At 41.8% G+C, this 22,400-nt stretch overlaps 1 protein-coding gene across 2 annotated transcripts in view; it reads right to left on the bottom strand.

Annotated features, from left to right (window-relative positions):
* Positions 1-1,974: 1,974 nt before the first annotated feature.
* LOC140464080 (alpha-N-acetylgalactosaminide alpha-2,6-sialyltransferase 2-like) overlaps positions 1,975-22,400 on the bottom strand; it is a 105,558-nt gene continuing 85,132 nt past the window's right edge. For both annotated transcript variants that reach the window (XM_072558771.1, XM_072558770.1), the window contains 5 exons: positions 21,668-21,806; positions 17,693-17,796; positions 15,601-15,684; positions 9,426-9,525; positions 1,975-4,947 (listed from right to left, as the gene is read on the bottom strand). In XM_072558771.1, coding sequence (XP_072414872.1) covers positions 4,765-4,947; positions 9,426-9,525; positions 15,601-15,684; positions 17,693-17,796; positions 21,668-21,806 — 610 coding nt within the window. In that variant the 3' untranslated portion in view covers positions 1,975-4,764. The remainder of the gene's footprint in view (positions 4,948-9,425; positions 9,526-15,600; positions 15,685-17,692; positions 17,797-21,667; positions 21,807-22,400) is intronic.

Below are 22,400 nucleotides of genomic sequence, written 5' to 3' on the forward strand. Positions count from 1 at the left end.
GAGCAGATGCAATGATGAACATGCCTTAATACTCACAAAGCGCATTTTTTACTTGCAACTTGACAAGATCCAAAATTATTCCAATTCTATCCAAAGTGTAGATTATACATACAGAAGGCGCAGTGACTCAGTGGTCAGCACTGCTGCCTCACTGCACTGGGGACCCAGGTTTGATTCTGCCCTTGGGTGACTGCGTGGAGTTTGCAAATTCTGCAGGTGCGCTGGTTTACTCCCACAGTCCAAAGATGTGCAGGTTAGGCAAATTGCCCCATGGACAAAAAAAAATTCTCTGGAAAGTCAGATATTTCTTGGGGCGTGTGGATTTGCTGTTTTCTCAATAAACAGTTTAAATTGCCCACATGTAGGTTGGTTGGATTAGCCATGGGAAATGCATTGTTATAGGGATAAGGCGGGGGCTGGGTCTGGGTGGAATGTTCTTCAGAGGTCATGTGGACTCGATTGGCTGAATGGTCTGCTTCCACTCTGAAGGGATTCTATGAAGCAGGCCATTCAGTCCATTGATCTATGCTGCAGGCAAGAGCTTCCTTCCATTCCTTTTAATCTCACCCAATCAACATAAATTATTCCCTTTATCTCTCATGTCTGTTCAACATTCCCTTAAAATACACCGAAACAACATACTAATTTGATGTAGGAGTGATGTACATCTTCAGTTGCTGCATTCACACAGGATGCCATTCAGTCCATCAGATCTCCACCTGTGCGAAAGGCTGAAGCATTCGCAGCCATTTTCAACCAGAGGTACCAAGGGAGAGCCCTAGCAAAACTGGAATTGGGTAAAAAACCCTCCACTGGTTGGAGTCATAACAGATGTAAAGGATGATGACTGCAGCTGTTGCAGGTCAGTCATCTCCAGAATCCTCAGGAATTCCTCAGAATAAGTATCTTCTAAAATCAACCTGTTCAGAGAGGTTTTTCACACCACTGGTGGCACTTGAATCTGGGCCTCCTGGCTCAGAGGCAAGGACAATATCTAGGTTTGGGCTGAGAAGTTATAAATAACGTTCGTGCCAGGCAACAAACTCACCAACAGGACAGAATACAATCCTTCTCGGGGGTGGTGGGAAGGGCAGTGGTGAGGAAGTTAAAATGCCACAGAGAGGCCAGTTCCATACTTTGCTTCTCTTTCAGAACACATTAGGGACTCAAGGGTTACACATTCCCCTGCCAAAGGACCTCCTGCAGTATCAACTGAAGGCCTGTACTCTTGTAATCCAGACAGAATACCTCAGGGGGGGGGGGGGGGCAAAGAGGAGGCTGACTGTATCTCAGAAATAGATCCTATTGGAGCCACACGTGGATTCCCCCATAGCCTCAGAGGAATTTGCCCTTTCCAGACAAGGCCCTGGCCGCAACCCTGTTAAACTGCCTCCTGCTCCCATTGTCTTACTTCTCCTCCATATTAACATAGGTAAGTGAATCCCCCATTTATTGAAAGAAGGATCCTTCTGCCTTAATCTCTTCCCATCAACACATAACCATGAACATAACGATAATTAGTTTCTGTAATCTATTCACACGTTATCACAGGACATCGACATTCATCAAGGTTTGTAAATTCGCAATTACCTACTTTAAACTATGTAATGATAATTGCCCATGTGACTGATATGCCTTTGTCTGACTCCTATAAAATATACTGTCACTGTGTGCAAGGCAGAGATTCGTGAAGAAGCGTCACCACAAGTAGACACTTGGCTACTTTAGAGACGATTTGAATCTCTCAGCCGGCTGTCCGATAATAAAGCCACTGCCGTTGTACAGAAAATCTGTGTCGATCGGATTTGTGGAACAAATTAGGTGGTGTACCTTTGGCACTCTGGATGGGCAATAAATGCTCGTCCAGCCAGTGAAGCCCACAGCAGTGAGGAGAATTAAACAAAAATACAAATCTAGAATCTCTCGCAAATTGGCAAGGCTTCAGATGCAAAGCTAAGAATAAAATGTCACAACTTTCAGAATATCTTCAAATTTATTGATCAGTGTGCAAATGAAAACAAAATAAATCTCTGTACATTCAACATAATAGTTCTATGATAGAACATGGTATATTTGTAAACAGGCATTCTCGCAAAGTACTTTATGGAGACATTTGTTATTTTTAAACCATTGGTTACTGCTGTGTAGTGTGTGCAATGCATCCACCTCATATCATTGAATTGATTGACCACAATTTCCAAGGAAAATCTCTCTACTTGCGGTCAATGCCAAACAAATTCCCGTGCTTTTAACTTCAAGAAAACTTGAGAATGTTGCACATTAAGTACTTAACTTCAGTGAATTTTCAGAGTCTTTGGTAAACCAGGTACTTAAAGAAGCATTTGATCCATGTATGTTTTTTGGGGTAATGAATTCCACAGAAGGCAGCTTGTTCTTTGCAACTCTCAAAAACTGACTAATCCAAAATATGTGTCAATTTACACTCGCAACTATAATAGCAGAAATCATTGACAAAACAATAGCCAATATGGAGGTCAGGTTACTTAGCCCAACACAGCTCGATTCCACTTTCTACATCTTGGTAAAAGGATATTGTCAGATGGGCAAAGCTGATAGAGGCAGACCAATGATGGGGAAGTGCAGAAATAATGGTGAGAATTGCTTCAATCTTTTGCTAATACACACAAATACATATCAATTCAAAGAAAGCTTAGAATCATGTTAATGTCAAGTTGTACACTCCCACACAATTTTACATTAGTGTCAATATCTCCATGTCCAACACAACGGCTTGTGCCAGTAAATGCCCATTATACCAACACAATACCTTCAATGTCCTTTTTAAAAGGAGAAAATTGTCAAATCTTGAATCAGGCAGCAATCCCAACTGGAGGAACTAACGTAAGCAGAGAAACTGAATTTTCTCTCGATAATGAAGAGTTGCTCATATTTCCTTCCCTTCTGCGTCCAGTTCAGTTGAATTTATGGTCTCACCCCCAGCAATAAGCGAGAATTAAATGGAGGCTGTGACATTTTGGGTAATAAGAATGGAATCTGTGATCCCAGCAGCAAAAGTTCAACAATAAGTAGAAACAAAAGAATGGTTTGGCAAGATCTACCCAAGACCTAGGTGCTGTTGACCAATTTGGCAAATTAATCAAGGACAAAATTACTTGGGTCACTAAGCAAAGCCAATATTTGCATCAGTAATTGAGGTGCATAGCGTACTAACAAATCTCTTTTGAAAAGTAAATTAAGGCACATTATTTAAGGCACGTTAGTGACAGATTTAAATGCTCACTCATACATAGTACAAGTTGGAAGTATTGATTGTTGCTAACATTCAAAAACTGGACAAGAAATAAATGAATTCTAACTCATACATCTAATCTAAATGCAAAACATTTTCAAATTATAACTCAAATCATTATGAGCCAAAATATAGATTCGTTAAAAAAAAAGTTTGTTAGAGAAAAAGTATGATTTATCAGTAATTGAGGCTTCTGGAAGGCACAGAAAGTTACTAAGATGGAACAAAAATTAGGAAATAATGAAACAAGAACCAATTGTGACTCCACTAACTCAAATGGTAATGAGACAGTAGCAGATTTAACGCATTCTGCTACGTGAATGTTCTATTGACATATTTTCTGAAGGCTTCCACAGCTGTCTGTGGCACCTACCTGAATCATACGTTATCTTCTGCAAATGGGAGGTCCCATACTACAGATACAGCGAAGGGACAACTAGACCAATGCTTGTTCTGTTACAGTCCAGTTGAACCAGGCTGTGAAGTGAAGAGGAGGAAATCCCTCTTCAAAAGTGCAAATAAACAATTATTGCGCAGCCAGAATAAATAAGAGAGTGTGTTTACGGATGCCACAGGAATAGATTTGTCCATGGTTAACCTGTGCTCTCTTCCCACCCCACCACCCCTCCCAAGCCTCTAACTAACCTGGACTGGAATTGATACCTCGCTTGTCATAGCAGGGTAGCTACTAACTTGTCCTTTCCACACCTAAAGTTAAACCTGAGCAATGTAGCCTTTGACAGAATGGTTTTCTTGGTTCTGATGCTTTGTTCAGGCAATCACTTAAATGCAATCATTTCTCAATTCAACACGAACGTCCATAACCACAACGCTACAACATAACATTCTAATTGCAGTATAGGATTCCTCCATTGGTTAAAAGTACTGTGGAATGAATCATTTAAATACAGTAATATCACATCCTTTTTTGGCACATTCTAGCAAACATTCAGAACAAGTTTATACTGGAGTAGTTTCCAGGCATTTAAATTATCAATTGCCTTATAAAAGGCCCCAATGATAAAGAGCAAAATTAAAGTCTGGCAAAGTGGCAAAATTACAGAGATGTAAATCCAATACCCTAATCCGTCCTGAACAAACCTCAAGACTCATTTCACACAAAAAGGCTTAACTCTCTTGAACTGGAGGACATGCCCCCACGTATACCTCCACCCTCTATCACCTGTCAAAAACTGACCACCTTCATCCCTCTCTCCAATGCTTTCCATGCCCTAGCAGCAACCAATGCTAACGAGAGATAGACAGACATAGAGAGAGAGAGAGAGAGACACACACACACACACAGAGGGAGAGAGACAGAGACAGAGAGACAGGGATGATGCTTTCGACCTTGCAATTTCAGGTCAGATTCACATCCCAAAGATTCAGTGACAAAAGGACACAAAATAACCCACTGCAATTTCCCGAGCCAAAGAGAGTAATAACGCTAGAAATATAGTCTTGAAAATCAGATTGAGATCTCAGATTCGAGTTCATCTTGCATCTTGTTCCCTGGTGTAGAGTTTAATTATCCCATAATTGTGCAACTTCTTCCATAACTTCATTTCCAATTTCATGTCATGATTCGAATAAAAGACCAATTTATGGTAGGCCCGATCAAAATAATGATCTGAATATTTTACATAGTCTTCAGTGATAAATCCATAAGCACTAACCTAAAAGAGAAGAGAACAGGAAACATTTTAAACAATGAACACAGAATTGGAAATACACAGATTTCAAGCCTAAAGCTCGAAGTGCGAACTGATTTCACAGCAAAAAGGTAGATCCGAATTTGCTAACTTTCATGACAAGATGATCAACAACAGCTCACCGAGGATCTAATGACAGCCGCTTCCAAATCCTGGCCTTTACCAGAACAAGGGCAGTAGACACATGGGAGTACCACTACCATCCACATGTTTACCTCCAAGACACTCCCCATTCTGGCCTGGAACCTATAACCGCTGTTCCTTCATTGCCACTGGATCCAAATGCAGGAACTCCTTCCACAACAGCATTTGGCGATACAAACCCACAGTGATGGGCCCTTTAGCCCAAAAGTGTCCATCCACAATAACCCCTTTTCCTTGTACTTGGCCCACATCCTTTTAATCCTTTCCTTGCTGTGTATTTGTCCAAATGCCTTTTAAATGTTGTGCAGGTACCCGCCTCAACCACTTCCACTAGCAGCTCATTCCATATGCGTACCACTGTCTGCGTAAAAACATTGTCCCTCAGGCTCTCTTTTATTCTTTCTCCTCTAACCTTAAACTGATGCCCTCTAGTCCTCGATTCCCCAACCCTGGGAAAAAGACGGAATGCATTTACCCTATCCATACCTTTCATGATCTTAGACACCTCTATAAAAGGTCCCCCCCTCAGTCTCCTACACTCTAAAGAAAATGTCCTAGCTTGTCCAACCTCCCCCTCTAACGGAGACTATTGAGTCCTGGCAATATCCTTGTAAATTTCTTCTGCACTCTTCCCAGTTTAATAACATCCTTCCTATAACAAAGTGACCAAAACTGAACACAACACTCCAAGTGCGGCCTCATCAACATCCTGTACAACTGCAAAACAACTTCCAATTTCTATACTCAATGCCCTGACTGATGAAGGCCAGTGTGCCCAAAGCCTTCTTCACTGCCCTATCTACCTGTGACTCCACTTTCAGAGAACTGTGAACCTGAATTCCAAGGTCCCTCTGTTCCACTACACTCCTCAAGGCCCTACCATTCACCATGAAACTCCTACCTTAATTTGACTTTCCAAAATGCAAGGCCTCACAGTTATCTATATTAAACACAATTTGCCATTTCTTGGCCCACTTCCCCAGCTGATCAATGTCCTACTGCAATTTCCAATAATCTTCCTCACTGTCCATGATACCACCTATTTTAGGTGTCATTAGCAAACTTATTAATCAGGTCCTGTGCATTCACATCCAAATCATTGATATCGATAACAAACAGTAAATCGGGCTAGCACCGACCCCTGAGGCACTCCACTAGTCACAGGCCTCCTGTCCGACAAGGATCCTTCCACTATTACCATCTGCTTCCTACCATCAAGCAAATTTTGTATTCAATTTGCCAGCTCGCCCTAGATTCCATGCGATCTAACCTTCCAGAGTAGCCTAACGTATGGAACCTTATCAAAGGCCTTACTGAAATACATATAGACTGTGCCAACCATCCTGCCCTCGTCAACCTTCCTGGTCACTTCAAAGAACTCTAACAAATTTGAGGCATGATCTCCCATGCACAAAGCCAAGCTGACTACTTCTAATCAAACCCTGTCTTTCCAAATGCATGTACATTTATCCCTCAGAATCTTCAAGTATCTTACCCACCACAAATATTAAGCTTACTGGTCTACAGTTCCTAGGCTTTGCAGCCCTTCTTGAGTAATGGCACAACATTCGCTACCGTCCTGTCTTCCAGGACCTCACCCGTAGCTAACTATGATGCAAAAATATCAGCCAGGGCCTACGCAATATCTTCTCTAGCTTCTTGCAGTGCTCATAGATATATCTGGTCAGGACCAGGAGATTTATCCACCTTCATACATTTTAATACATCCAACACTTCTCCTCTAATCGTGATATGAACAGTCCCCAAGATATTGCTATTAGCTTCTCCAAGTCTTCATATCTTCCTCGATGGTAAACACAGAGGAGAATTATTCATAGAGAACCTCGCCCACCTCCTGTGCTTCCACTTATACATGTCCACTTTGGTCCTTGAGGGGTCCTATTCTCTCCCCAGTTATTGTTTTTCTTTTAATATACTTAAAGTATCTCTTTGGATTCACCCTAATCGTCTCAGCCAAGGCCCTCTCATGCCCCTTTTCCACCCTTCTGATTTCCTTCTTCAGTAAACTCCTGTATTCCCTGCATACCTCCAGGATTCCCTTGATCTCAGCTGCCTGTACCTGAGCGATGTCTCCTCCATTTTTCTGGTCAAAGCCTCAATATATCATCTAGGGTCCACTATTCCTGACAACCTTGCCCTTCACCCTCACAGGAACAGACAGACCTTGAACTCTAGCTATCTTATTTTTAAAGGCCTCTCACTTGCCAGAGGTCCCTTTGCCTGCAAACAAACCATTCCAATCAAACCCCACAAACTGCTGTCTCATCAAAATTCAGCCTTGCCCCACTTTAGAACTTGAACCTGTGGACCAGTTTTGTCCCTCTCCATAAATATTCCAATCTCTCTGCATATTTGTTCCTCTAATTCCCACCGACTATTTGGGAACTACACAATAGTACAACCCCAAATTGCAGAGGTGCTGGAGGATCAACTTGTGCTTGGTTAAACTGGCTTACATTGAGTCACAGAGTTAGAGAGATGTACAGCATGGAAACAGACCCTTCGGTCCACTCATCCACGCCGACCAGGTATCCTAACCTAATCTAGTCCCACTTGCCAGCACCCAGCCCATATCCCTCCAACCCTTCCTTATTCATATACCCATCCAGATGCCTTTTAAATGTTGCAATTCCGCCAGCCTCCGTGACTTCCTCTGGCAGCTCATTCCATACACGTACCACCCTCTGCGTGAAAACGTTGCCCCTTAGGTCTCTTTTATATCGTTGCCTCTCACCATAAGCCTATGCCCTCTAGTTCTGGACTAACCCAATCCAGGGAAAAGACTTTGTCTATTTATCCTATCCATGCCCCTCCTGATTTTATAAACCCTCTATAACGTCACGCCTCAGCCTTCGACGCTCCAGAGAAAACTGCCCCAGCCTATTCAATCTCTCCCGATAGCTCAAATCCTCCAACCCTGGCAACACCCTCGTAAATCTTTTCTGAACCCTTTCAAGTTCACAACATCCTTCCGATAGGAAAGAGACCAGAATTGCACATAATATTAAAAAGTGACCAAACCAATGTCCTGTACGGCCACAACATGATCTCCCAACTACTGTACTCCATGCTCTAATCAATAAAGAAAAGTCTATCAAACGCCTTCTTCACTATCCTATCTACCTGCAACTCTACTTTCAAGGAACTATGAACTGCGCTCCAAGGTCTCTTTGTTCAGCAACATTCCCCAGGACCTTACCATTAAGTGTATAAGTCCTGCTAAGATTTGCTTTCCCACAATGCAACACCTCGCATTTATCTAAATTAAATTCCATCTGCCACTCCTCAGCCCATTGGCCCATCTGATCCAGATCCCGTTGTAATCGGAGGTAACCTTCTTCGTTGTCATCTGCAAACTTACTAACCATACCTCCTATGTTTACATCCAAATCATTTTTATAAATGACAAAACGTAGTGGACCCAGCACCGATCCTTGTGGCACACCACTGGTCACTTCACAGGCCTCCAGTCTGAAAAACCTTAAAGACATTATTCAGCGTGTTCAATTAATTTAAGCAAGGGGGACTAATTGGGTTTGGCTGAGCATGAAAGTGTCGGCCCATTCAAAAGCAAACAAGAATGTGGAAAAATGCTTATATGGGGGTGGGGGGGAACGTAGTTACATGAGAACTTTCACAGCACGGTGACTCTGTGGTGAGCACGGATGCCTCTCAGTGCCAGGGACCCGGGTTCAAATACAGCCTCGAGCGACTGTCTGCGTGGAGTTTGCCCATTCTCCCAGTGTCTCCATGCGTTTCCTCCGGGTGCTCTGGTTTTCTCCCACAATCCAAAGATATGCAGGTTAGGTGAATTGGCCATGCCAAATTGCCCATTGTGTTCAGGGATGTGTAGGTTAGGTGGGTTAGTCATGGAAAATGCAGGGTTTGTGGGTGATGTCAGGTCCAGATGGGATACTCTTTGGAGGGTAGGTGTGGACACGATGGGCCAAATGACCTGCTTTCACACTGTAGGGATTCTATACTTTCAAGAATTAAAATGTTGACAACTAAACCTTTTTTTTTTATCTGTTCAGCAAGATTACCACTTACCCTTGAGCTCACAATGGTACAATCTGCCAGAGCCCTATGGACTAGAAGCCTCTTCAGTCATAATATCACAGTGAAGCTGCCACTCCCTGTCCCATTAAAAAGGTTAGAGGCGTTCATTTCAACTGCCAACTCTCTTGGAACCAAACTCCACAATGGCCTCCAATCCAACTGGGAGCAGAAATGCAAGGGCAGGTAGCAATTGAAATACAAGAAGAGACAGCTCTCACCTCATCACAGGAATGGATAGCAGCAAGGAGCATGGTCGCACCAGTGGAGGGACGGTAAATATTACGGTGTGAAGTCTTCAATATATGTGCCCACAAAAACCTATAGAGATAGCATTACATTAAAAGAATGACCCAACCCTTTTAGAAAACTTTGAATCTTGCAAATTGAAGCAATATTAGGTAAGGTTTGAAATGAGACCCAGAATACTTATTTTTCTTACTGTAGAGAAGTAGGTTTAATATCATAAACCTTATTTTAGCTATAATTCAAAGACAGAATATTATGGCTGCACAAACAGAGAATAACAATGGCAAACTGTTATGAAGATAATACTTTATGACTCAGCACTGAATGTAGTCTACAACAATTTACGGTTCTATCATTCAGTGGTTTAATGGAGTTAACTAATACAAAAGTTCCGATCCGTACATTAGAGAACAGAGGCACTAGAGAACAGTACCTCCAACAATCCACAAGGATGACGCCAGATCGGAAGTTTTAGCTATCATGAAAAACCAAAATGAACAAGTTGAGACTCTTCTCCAGAAAATAGAAGGTTGAGTAATTCACCAAATTAAGTTACTTAAATTAAAAAGTGAAGCAAGACTCAAATCCCTCCAGTCTGTTCTGCCATTCAAACAGCTCACAGCTGATCTACATCAGTTCACGTAGAAAGTCACAATCATACAGCACAGAAACAGACCCTTCAGTCTGACTTGTCCATGCCAGCCAGATATTCTAAACTGATCTAGTCCCATTTGCCAACATTTGGCCCATATCCCTCTAAACTCTTCTATACCCATCCAGATGCCTTTTAAATGTTGTAATTGTACCAGCCACACCATTTCCTCTGGCAGCTCATTCCATATACGTACCACCCTCTGTGAAAAAAATGTCCCTTAGGTTCCTTTCAAATCTTTCCCCTCTCACCTTAAACCCTCTAGTTTTAGACTCCACAACCCTGGGGAAAAGACCTTGGCTATTCACCATATCCATGCCCCTCATGATTTTATAAACCTCTATCAGGTCACCCCTCAGCCTCTGATGCTCCAGGGAAAACAGCCCCATCCTATTCAACCTCTCCCTATAGCTCAAACCCTCCAACCCTGGCAACATCCTTGTAGATCTTTTCTGAACCCTTTCAAATTTCAGAAAATCTTTCCTAGAGCAGGGAGACCAGAATTGAATGCAGTGTTCCAAACGTGGCCTAATCAGTGTCATGTACAGCCACAACATGACCTCCCAACTCCTATATTCAATGGAGTCATCAAGAAAGGCAAGTGTATCAAATACCTTTGTCACTGTCCTGTCTACAAGATACACCAGGAATGGCTCACTGTTCAAAATCTATCAATCCTAGTTCTGAACATACTCAACACGTGAACAATTACATCTCTCAATAGATTCTCAACCTCTTCCCCTCACCTCAGGCCTACACCCCAGTTCCTTATTCGGATTCTGTGACACATAATTCTAAACAGGAAGCTGTGGGTGGTGTAGTGGTGATATCATTAGACGAGTAATGTAGAACTATGCCTCACCAGGGCAGATGGTGAAATTTGAATTTAATGAAAATAAATAAACCAGCCTACACAGGATTCCAGACCCACAGCAATGTGGTTGACTCTTTACTGACCTATGAAGTTGTCTAGCAAGCCTTTTGGTTCAAGGAAACCGAAGACGGACAACAAATTCTTGCCTTGCCATTGACACCCACATCACAATGTTGATTAAAATATTTTAAAAAAGACACCCAAAAAGGAATGACAGCATCTCAATACTCACACTGTTGAACCCTCTACTAGAATTGTAAGCTTTCATGAGATTAAGTTAAAAGTCACACAACACCAGGTTCTAGTCCAACAGGTTTATTTGGAAATACTAGCTTTCAGAACTGCTCCACTCTATCAGATTACTTCACATAGCTGAGTTTGAGGACACAGACCCACTCCATTCAATAACACTAATTTTGAATAGCGTTTGATAAGGTAGATGTATGGAAGGGGGCAGTGGAAGTTCAAATCTAGATACAAAATAATCACTAACAAATCCAGCGATGAATTCAGGATACACTTTTTAATCCAGAGACTGGAACTTGGTACCTCAAACATATTACTTGATATCAAAATTGCTTACAGTAATTACATGTTAACTTTGTGTTGAATAAGTGAACACAACCAAAATGTCCCTGAACAGTGTGTTTCAAAGCATCAATATTTACAATCTGGCTTTACTCTTTTATGACCACAGTGAATTATCTCATTTCCACATTACACATCAAGTTACGTCCTCATGTAAGCTGACTGCATCTTTCATGTTCAGGATTACAAAGCAAGGGGGAGGGGGGGGGCAGGGAAGAGGTAGGAGGAAACTAAACGGTGAGGTGATTAAACAAAGAAACAAAGTAATAAGAGCATAAGAACATAAGAAACAGGAGCAGGAGTATGCCATCTGGCCTGTCAAGCCTGCTCCGCCATTCAATAAGATGATGGTTGATCTTTCCATGGACTTAGCTCCACTTACCCGCCTGCTCACCATAACCTTTAATCCATTTATTGTTCAAAAGTCTCTCGGTCTTTAATGAGGTAATCTCAACTGCTTCACTTGGTAAGGGAATTCTCAGATTCACAACCTTTTTAGGTGAAGAAGTGCCTCCTCAACTCAGTCCTAAATCTGCTCCCCCTTATTTTTGAGGCTATGTCCCCTAGTTCGAGTTTGACCAGCCAGTGGAAACAACCTCGCTGCTTCTATCTTATCCATTCCTTTCATCCTTTTATATGTTTCTATAAGATTCCCCTTCATTCTTTAAACTCCAATGAGGAGAGTCTCAGTCTACTCTCCTTACAAGGCAACCTTATCAACTCCAGAATTAGCCTAGTGAACCTCCTCTGCACCTTCTCCACTGCCAGTACATCCTTTCTCAAATAATGTGCCTCAATCATGTATATGGCTTGTGAATAACGCAACCCTAGTGTTGACCCTTCCAGAAAAGAAATAACGAAGATAGAAAATGCTTGAAAAACTCACCTGACCTGGCAGCATCTGTGGAGGGAGAAACTGTAAATTAACTTCTTTCTCCTCGACTGCTGCCAGCTTAGAGTATGAAATAATTAAGATTAAAACAGAAGGACAGATTCGCACTTTTATAATCCTCAATACTTCCCAAAAATATTTGGTATGGAGTAGTCGCTGCTACAATACAGCAAATTCAGTCCCCAATTTGCAAAAAGCAAGCTCCCAAATATAGCAATGTGATAATGGACAAACAATCAATCTGTTTCTGTGGTCTTGATTGAAGGATGACTATTAAACAGGACTCTGGATAGAATTCTATCCAATCTGCTTCAGTATTGTGTAATGGGGTATTTTATGTGCACCTGAGACAACAGACAAAGCCTCAAATGTAGCATCACCTCAGAAAGCTAGCATCTTCAGGCGAGCTACCACACCAATGCAACAGCCACAATTACACACAAAAAGTTCGGACTGAGATTTGAACCCACAACCTTCTGGCTCAGATGTTAGGGCTCGACCCACTCAGATATAAGATTTTATGCTCAACACATTCATATCTCACCTCCACAGACTCCAGTGCAGTCAGCAATGCAGGGAAATAGCGAGTATTTTTGACAGTGTCATTGAGAATGAATCACAGTGATTAATTTTTATTGCAGCTATGGTTTGTTAATTATAAGTCAAACCTAACTTTCAGTGAAAAGTAAAGGCAATTTGTTTTCTAATATTGTATAATTATTCTGTATTTTAAACAGAAATCATAAAAGTGATAAGACATGAATTTGATTTTTTAAAATCAGCATAATTAAACAGGTTCACCTTCAAATTTGCAGCAGTCCTAACTCAGAAATTAACATAGCAGTTGTGCTGCTTTAGCTCCCTCTGTGTCAAGGCTACAGAAACTCAGAATGAAAATCGAGAGTAAGTGAATTGGCATAGAAGAGTTGGGAATGCAATGGTCTTTTAACCAAATGTAAAAAGCAAATTGATTGCAAGTAAGAAGGGACTCATCAGAAAGTTTAACTCATTCACATGTGCAGAAGATCATCCTTTGATCCATCTCAATGCTTGTAACAAGTGCCAATTCAAATTCTTAAGACATAAATCCATCAATACCTAATCAAGTGTAAACCTGTTAAACCCCACAAATGCAGGTCATTGTATTCTTGGCAATAACTGCAAGCTGGTAAAACTCAAGCAAAGATTCTCCGAGACAGATGGATGTCTCGGAGATGGACAAAGGAGATGATATTGGAGGTCGTAAGGGATGGAGAGTGATTGAATGTGATTAAAGGAACATGGAGGTCAGGGAATGGCCGGAAAGATCAGAACGAAAGAAAGAACGAAAGAAAGAACGAAAGAAATGAATGAAATGAATGAAAAGAATGAAAGAAAGATTTTATTGTGACATGTATTTTACTGTGAGAACCTTTGACTATGAGAACAGTAAAATACAGTCAAAAGCTTTCCCACTGTCGCCATAATCCGGTGCCATTTTGAATAGTTTAATGATAAAGAAAATAGACAGACTCGATAAACATGAAGTGCTGCATTTTGAAAAGGTAAGTCAGGGCAGTACTTACATACTTTATGGTAAGGTCCTGGGGAGTGTTGCTGAACAAAGCGACCTTGGGTTACAGGTTCATAGTTTTTGGAATGTGGAATTACAGGTAGATAGGATAGTGAAGACGACATTTGAAATGCTTGCCTTCATTGGTCAGTACATTGAGTACAGGAGTTGGGAGATCATGTTGCAGCTGTACAGGACTTTGGTTCGGCCATTGTTGGAATACTGCTTGCAATTCTGGCCTCTCTGCTACAAGAACAATGTTGTGAAATTTGAAATGGCTCAGAAAAGATTTACAAGGATGTTGATAGGGTTGGAGAGTTTGAGCTATAGGGAGAGGCTGAACAGGCTGGGGCTGTTTACCCTGGAGTGAAGGCTGAGGGGTGACCTTATAGAAATTTGTAAAATCATGGAGGGGCAGGGATAGGGTAAATAGACAAGGTCAATTCACTGAGCTCGGGGAGTCCAAAATTAAAGGGTATAGGTTCAAGGTGAAATGGGAATGATTTAAAAGGGATCCAAGAAGCAACTTGTTCACACAGAGGGTGGTGTGTGTGTGGAATGAGCTGCCAGAGGAGGTGATAAAGGCTGGTACAATTACAGCATTTAAACATGCTCTAGATGGGTACATGAATAGGAAGGCTTTAGGAGGGATATAACATGACAAGATTAATTTAGGTTATCTGGTTGACATGAATGAGTTAGACCAAAGGGTCTGTTTCCATGCTGTACATCTCTAAGACTCTATGTAGCTTAAAAGAGAGTCCATCAGTCCCGAGCCAGCTCACCAATGATGCCTGTCACCAATGATGCCTGTGTCACCATCCCGTCTCCATCGCCATCTACACCGGACCCAACCAAAGTTGAAGTTGCCACTCTTCAGGCTCCACCTTTCGCCACTGGGAAATTGTCCTTTGCCATCATCTGCTCCCAACCCACCAATGTCAGAGTCACATCTCCTGCCACTGGGTCCATTTTGATGACACAGTGATGCCCTTCCACTAGCACCAAATCCAATCACCGCTCAAACACTGTACTATAACCATTAACAAGAGTGGGAATTCTCCAACTATGCTCTGTCTAGTAAAGGTGGCACATGTTGAACAAAACATCTGACCCTTAAGGCAGTTTTGGTTATCCTTAGCCCTTTTAGCTCCATTGGCTGGGCAGCTGGTTCGGGATAGAGTGAGGCTAACAGCATGGATTCAATACCTGCTCCAGCTGAGGTTACCTGCTCCCACCTGATCAGTGGGGACCCTGAGGCTACACACTAATCAGTCACTCGCTAACGAGAGAGAACAGTCGAGTGGTCCTCTAGGACAATGTCGAAGAGTGCAGTGCTGGAAAAAGCACAGCCAGTCAGGCAGCATCCGAGGAGCAGGAGAATCAACATTTCAAGCATAAGCTCAGTCGGATGCCACCTGACTAGCCGTGCTTTTCCAGCACCACACTCTATGACTCTGATCTCCAGCATCTGCCTCACTTTCTCCTCTGGGACAATGGCAACTTTACAAATCCAATTGTCAATACATTCTCAAGCATTTCTGACTCCTTCTCCCTTTTAACATTGCAAAATCAAATCTCCTTTTTACCTATTTCGAACATATCGAATAAAGTCAGGGTGATACATCTTGAACTTTTCAGGTCGACCATTTTCTCCAAAATACGTCGGTGGCCTAAGGCATAAAGAAACAGAAAACCAAAATATTACATAGTCATTCCCTTCAGAACTCCTTCCAGGGCTACACATGCATTCAGTTTTTAATTCCCCGATGCTTCCAATAGCCATGCAATTCTCATCCACTGTTTCTGAAAATAGTCAACTGCGGCTCCACAGAGATGGTTTTTAGTAAGTTACTAAATAGTTCTTCCTCATGTGTGGCTGGACACATTGAATGTAATGGGCCGCTCAACTGTGAAAGGATGGGAAACATTCCTACACATTGTACCACCAAACACAAAACAAAAACAAAATCAGCAACAAGAGTCCAAGTTTGGCTTTCCTACTCATCTTTCTTCTACAGATGGCCAATTGGACGCACAGTTGTGATGTCATTCTGGGAGGTTAAACCATCCAGTTGGACAATGAGGGGCAGTGCAGCTCCGCATTGAATTCCCAGAATTAATCTGATTCAAAATGCACTGTCCTCAGGACAGATTTGCACACTCACACATTAATCTCCATTGCAAAAAAATAAAACGAGGTGGAGCAGAAAAAGCTGGGCATTTTCAGTCAAACAGTTCAGACAGCCCTCTACAGCAACCAGAATCCACGCCTTCTGTTCCAGACGCAGGGACACCACCACCGCACCAGAAGGGCCCTTTTAAGCAAAATAAGGTGCTTGGAGGGAAATAATTGGTCATAACTGTCATTGCAATGCCTATTTTAAAAAGTTGTTTACACAGGGATTACACTGTACTTAAGGTAAATCCATACCCGGTATAATGTGGCCCCACCTTGAACAGAAGGGGAAAGTGAAATGCTGAATATATCCAGCAAGAGGAGAAAGTGAGGACTGCAGATGCTGGAGATCAGAGCTGAAATGTGTTGCTGGAAAAGCGCAGCAGGTCAGGTAGCATCCAAGGAACAGGAGAATCGATGTTTCGGGCATAAGCCCTTTCCTCATTCCTGAAGAAGGGCTTATGCCCGAAACGTCGATTCTCCTGCTCCTTGGATGCTGCCTGACCTGCTGCGCTTTTCCAGCAACACGTTTTCAGCTCTATATCCAGCAAGAGACAAGTCACTTCATTTTGCACAGTGTGTGCACTCGCAGCTAGTGAAGCAATCATTCCTCTCTGCTGAGGAGCGGCCGATGGAATTTAATTTGGATAAACGCAAGGTATTGCCTTTGTTTGATTTACCAAAATGCAAGACTTGATAGAATTAAAAGTAAGGCTTTGGATAATATCATAGAACAGAGACACCTTGGGGTTCAGATATATAATTCTTTGAAGTTTGCATCACATAGATTGGGTGTTAAGGCAGTATTTAGTACACTTGCCTTCATTGCTCAGACCTTGAGTATAGGAGTTGAGATGTCATTTTGAGGTTGTACAGAACATTGGTAAGTCTCTTCTGCAATACTGTGTACAGTTCAGATCTCCCTGTTATAGAAAGGATATTATTAAGCTGGAGAGGGTTCATAAAGGATTTACCAGGATGTTGCTGGGAATGAAGGGCTTGAGTTATAAGGGAGGCTGAATAGGCTGGGACGTTTTTCAGTTAATCGCAGGATATAGAGAGAGGTGACCTTATAGAGGTTTATAAAATCATGAAGGGCATGGATAAGGTGAATGGCAATGTGAATGAAATCCCTAGGGTGGGGGATTTCAAGACTAGTGGGCACTTTTTTCCTAAAATGGTGAGGAGGAGGAAAAAAAAGACAGGAGGTGTAATTTTTTTTTAAAAAGCGTGGTTCATGTGTGGAATGAACTTGCAGAGGAACTGGTGGATGTGGGTACAGTTAAAAGATGTTTGGCAAGTACATTATTAATAAATGTTTGGAGGGATATAGGCTAAGTGCAGGTAGGTGGGACTAGTTTAGTTTGAGATTATGGTCAGCATGGATTCATTGGACCAAAGAGTCTGTTTACATGCAGTATGTCTCTACTAATCACAGTGACTGACTGACTCAGATAGTGATGCAACAACAGCATAACTGAACATAAACCACAACAACCTACTTTTGGGATTTGTCACTTCCCTTCTCTATGGGTGCATTCAGTATGGCAGCTTTTACTAGGTAGTAATCTCGGTTGTGATCTGGAAGAAACACGTATCTTGTCTCCTTCAAATAAAGAGAAGTAAATAAAGAGAAATTACATGGAGAATGGAAGCAATGGCTCAATTACAAACGATGATGAAATTGTACAGACTAATCGCGGCATTCCTCATGCACATGAGGTAAATATTGCTGCCAAGTATACAAATCATAATCAAAATGTAACAAGAATGGTTTATTTGCCTGAATTATAAAACACAACCATATAAAGTATTTATTTAATTCTTTCCTTTCCCATGTTAATACAGGGATCAGGGATTAATTAAATCACTTTTCAAATTAGCATCAAGAACAAACTGTTTTGCCGACCCAACTAATTTTCATTTCCCCAATATGGTCATGCAGTATATTGTAATTATTACAGAACTAATGTAGATGTTTTAAGTCTCCTCCCTTCTGAGCACTCTGATAACACCAGTGCCATCTATTCTAATTGTAAGCTTTAATCTTCCAAAAAAGAAAATATTCAAACTCCATTTGGATCCCCATCTTTTCCTCAGTCTCAGTCACTAAAACAAAGTTATATTATGTCCATATATTATTATAATATGGGTTGGAGGGAGAGGGGACGAGATGGGGATGGCCTAGCAGTATTACTGCTGGACTGTCAATTCAGAGACTCAGATAATGTTCTTGGGACCCCGGGAGCGAAACCCACCACAGGAGATGATGCAATTTGAATTTGATTTTAAAAAAAGTAGAAAATCTGAATTACGTGATAACCACAAATCCATTGTTGATTGTTGAAAAAGCTCATCTGGTTCACTAAGATCCTTTAGGAAAGGAAACTGCCATCCTTACCCTGTCTGGCCTACATGTGATTCCAGACGCACAGCAATGTGATTGACTCTTAATTGCACTCTGGGATCTGAGGATGGGCCTCAAATGTTGTCTAGCCAGCAACACCCTCATCCCAGGAATGAATAACAAAAAAATCCAGATCAGAGTGTGCTGTCTATCTCCACCAACCCAGTTATTATTAGTTCATTTACTCCAGAAGACTCTGGATATATTACTAGTTCATACGAAAGGAGGATGGAAATTTCCTACTTTAACCCAACTTACAGCTCATTCCCTCAAATTTTTCATCATGTCCTTTACTCTGTCTATGGACTGACTATACAGTGGGTGTCAGCCATGCCTCAGCGTGTCATATGCTTGATTCTAATCAGAAAATTTGGATTCAAGTTCCACTTCAGAACGAGAGGATAAAATCTAACACAACATTTCAATGTCATACAGAGAGAAAAATGGCTGTATTGCTGGGGATGCTGCCTTTCAGATGAACAATGAAACCAAAGGGCCTTTTTGTTTTTACTGTCATTGAGTCATACAGCACAGAAACAGGCCCTTTGGCCCACCATTCGATGGCAGCCAACAAAGACTAAACAACATCAATCCCATTTACTTGCACTTGGTCCACTGCCCACTATGCCCTGGCATTTTAAGAAGCATCAGGATGAGCACGTCAATGTTGAGAGTACGCCAATCTCTACCACCTTTTCAGGCAGCATGTTCCACATATCTATCACCGTCTGGGTGAAAAACATTTTCTCTCCAATCTCTAAACCATTTACTCCTCACCTTAAACTTGTGCCCGCTGGTCTCATGTGTCTGCTACAGGGACAAAGGTTCTCATAGCTCACCCTGTCAACAACTCTCAGTTTTTTGTGTACTTCAAAACCCTTTCAGCCTCCTCTGCTCCCAGGAATACAAACCCAGCCTAACCAATCTCTTCTCATTAGAGTTTTCATCCCAGACAACATCCTAGCGAATCTTCTCTTGCAGATAGATGCAACACATTCCCTGGTACAATTCTGAATGGGAGATGGGAGTTTGCTGGTGCCCTGGCCAATTAATTTTCAACTAGCCTTCACCAAAACAGATCTGGAAGTTCACATTTCCATTTTGTAGGGACTTAGTGTCATAGAGATGTACCACACAGAAACAGATCCTTTGGTCCAATTTGGCCATGCTGACCAGATATCCTATATTAATCCTATCCCATTTTCTAGCATTTGGCCCATATCCTTCTAAATCCTTCCTATCGAAATACCCATCCAGATGCCTTTTAAAAGTAAAATTATACCAGCCTCCACCACCACCCCAGGCAACTTGTTTCAAACATGCACCACTCTCTGCGTTAATAAGTTGCCCCTTAGGTTCCTTTTAAATCTTCCCCCCCCCCTCACTTTAAACCTATGCCCTCTAGTTTTGGATCCCCCCACTCTTGGGAAAAGATCTTGGCTATTCACCCTAACTCTGCCTCTCAATTTTATAAATCTCTCGAAGGTCACCCTTTTGACGCTCCAGGGAAAATAGCTGTAGCCTATTCAGCGTCTCCTTAGAGCTCAAACCATCCAAACCTGCTGTGCACAAACTTGCATCCTATATTACAACTACGACTAAACTACAACAAAAATAAAAATCCCTTCATTGACTCTGGAGCTCTCTGGGGCATGCCATAATCAGGACATTTGTTCTATCAATGCAGGTTCTTTCTACCTCACTCAATGAATTTCATATTGGCATGACATTTGCCAGGGCATGAAAAGAACATGGGTAGCATGGTGGCACAGTGGTTAGCACCACTGCCTCACAGCGCCAGAGACCTGGGTTCAATTCCCACCTCATGTGTGGAGTTTGCACATTTTCCCAGTGTCTGCGTGGGTTTCCTCCGGGTGCTCCAGTTTCCTCCCACAGTCCAAAAACCTGCAGGTTAGGTGAATTGGCTATGTTAAAATTGCCCATAGTGTTAGATGTAGGGGAATGGGTCTGGCTGGATTGTTCTTTGGAGGGTCGGTGTAAACTTGTTGGGCCGAAGGGTCTGTTTCCACTCTAAGTAATCTAATAGTTTTGTCAAGTCTCTTTCCAAAGCCAACCAGGTGAACAATAAAGCCAGTGCCTTCAAATTTTCACTGATATATTATCAAAGGCAAAGACTGAATGATTGAACAATCTGAATGCAACTTTGGCTTTTAGATTTCCAGCAGTTACCCAGATTCGTGTCATATACCAACATGAGTGAGCTGTAATGACGTCTGAACATTACGTCTGGAAGTTCACATTTCCAGAGATGTACCACACAGAAACAGATCCTTTGGTCCAATTTGTCCATGCTGACCAACTATCCTAAATTAATCCTATCCCATTTGCCAGCATTTGGCCCATATCCTTCTAAATCCTTCCTATTGAAATACCCATCCAGATGCCTTTTAAAAAGTAAAATTATACCAGCTTCCACCACCACCCCAGTCAACTTGTTTCAAACATGCACCACTCTCTGCGTTGATAAGTTGCCCCTTAGGTTCAACTCATGGAATAGTCCCATAGGAGTAAGTTCTTGTAACCAAAGTGGATGCGTTGCTTCTCTTGCTGTTACACAAAGCACTAGGTGTGGGGCCTCAGGGTTAGACAGTGGCTGTGTTCCAGAACATTGAGTAACTGATCACAGCTGACATTGAAGGATGACCAAACTGCCAAAGGCAAGGGATGGTTAGAGATTACTGAACTAGGGCAGGAGAATGTGAAAGTAGTGATGAGAATCTTAAAACTCTGGACTTTATTTGGCCACTGTAGGTCAGCTTGCACGTAGGCAGAGGGCGAATAGGACTTTGGCAGGAAGCAGCAAAGATTTGAATAAACTTCAAGTGCACGGAGAAATGAGAGGTCATCAAAGAGTGCAATTGTCAAGTCCAGAGGTAACTAAGACACGGAGCAGCAGCTGAGCTGAGAGTGGAATCAGCTCCGTTTGAAGTAAAAATAGGCAGCCGAAGTGGATGAGTGGTCAGAAGCTCAGCTGAGAGTCAAAGGTGACACCAAGGTTTGTAAACTGTGCAGTTTGGCCTCAGGCAGCTGACCTGGAAAAACACTTTACCTCAGATTGTGGCAGACCAATATATCCCAAACGGTGATACGCATATAGAGAATTTTTCATTGTATTTGTGGAAAATGTGTAAAATGATGTTCTGGTCCCTACATCTTTCTCAAATCCTTTAATAATGGCACCATTTGCTCTAGATCAGAAAAACAGCAGAAACAAACAAATAGTGAGACTGATAGAAAATAAAACCTTTTAACTCTCTCATGTTTCTCCCAGCCCTCTTTACCTTTTAGAACCTACAGTCGTTTAAAACAAAAAAAAAAGCTTATCTTATTTACTGCTTTACTCAATCTTCCTTTTACTCTTCAAACTGGGTAGCACCCCACTTTGTAGGTTTCATAAAATTAATATACACATTACATATTGACAGGACTTGGATGAATTTTAATTCCAAGGATCGCCAAATCGGAATGGGGTTATAAACAAAAGGCAATGAACAAAATGGCAAGCTTGGTTTGCAAGGGCCAAATATTCAAACAAATCGCTGTCACCAAAATACAAACTACGTTTCAACAGAATATTGATTTCAAAAAAATTAAAACTGGGTGTGTGTCAGTAGAAGCAGCACCTAAATCTGAAGATTGTAAACAACACTCAAATTTCCAACAACACAGCAATAAAAATGCCATGTGCTAAAAATCCTTAGGAGGTTGCCAATTTACTCAATTGGTTGGCATTTTCTAATCAACCTATTCAGAGATGTTATTACACACCTCTAGAGCAGGTG

This window comes from Chiloscyllium punctatum, chromosome 39, assembly GCF_047496795.1.
Source record: "Chiloscyllium punctatum isolate Juve2018m chromosome 39, sChiPun1.3, whole genome shotgun sequence".
Lineage (NCBI taxonomy): Eukaryota > Metazoa > Chordata > Chondrichthyes > Orectolobiformes > Hemiscylliidae > Chiloscyllium > Chiloscyllium punctatum.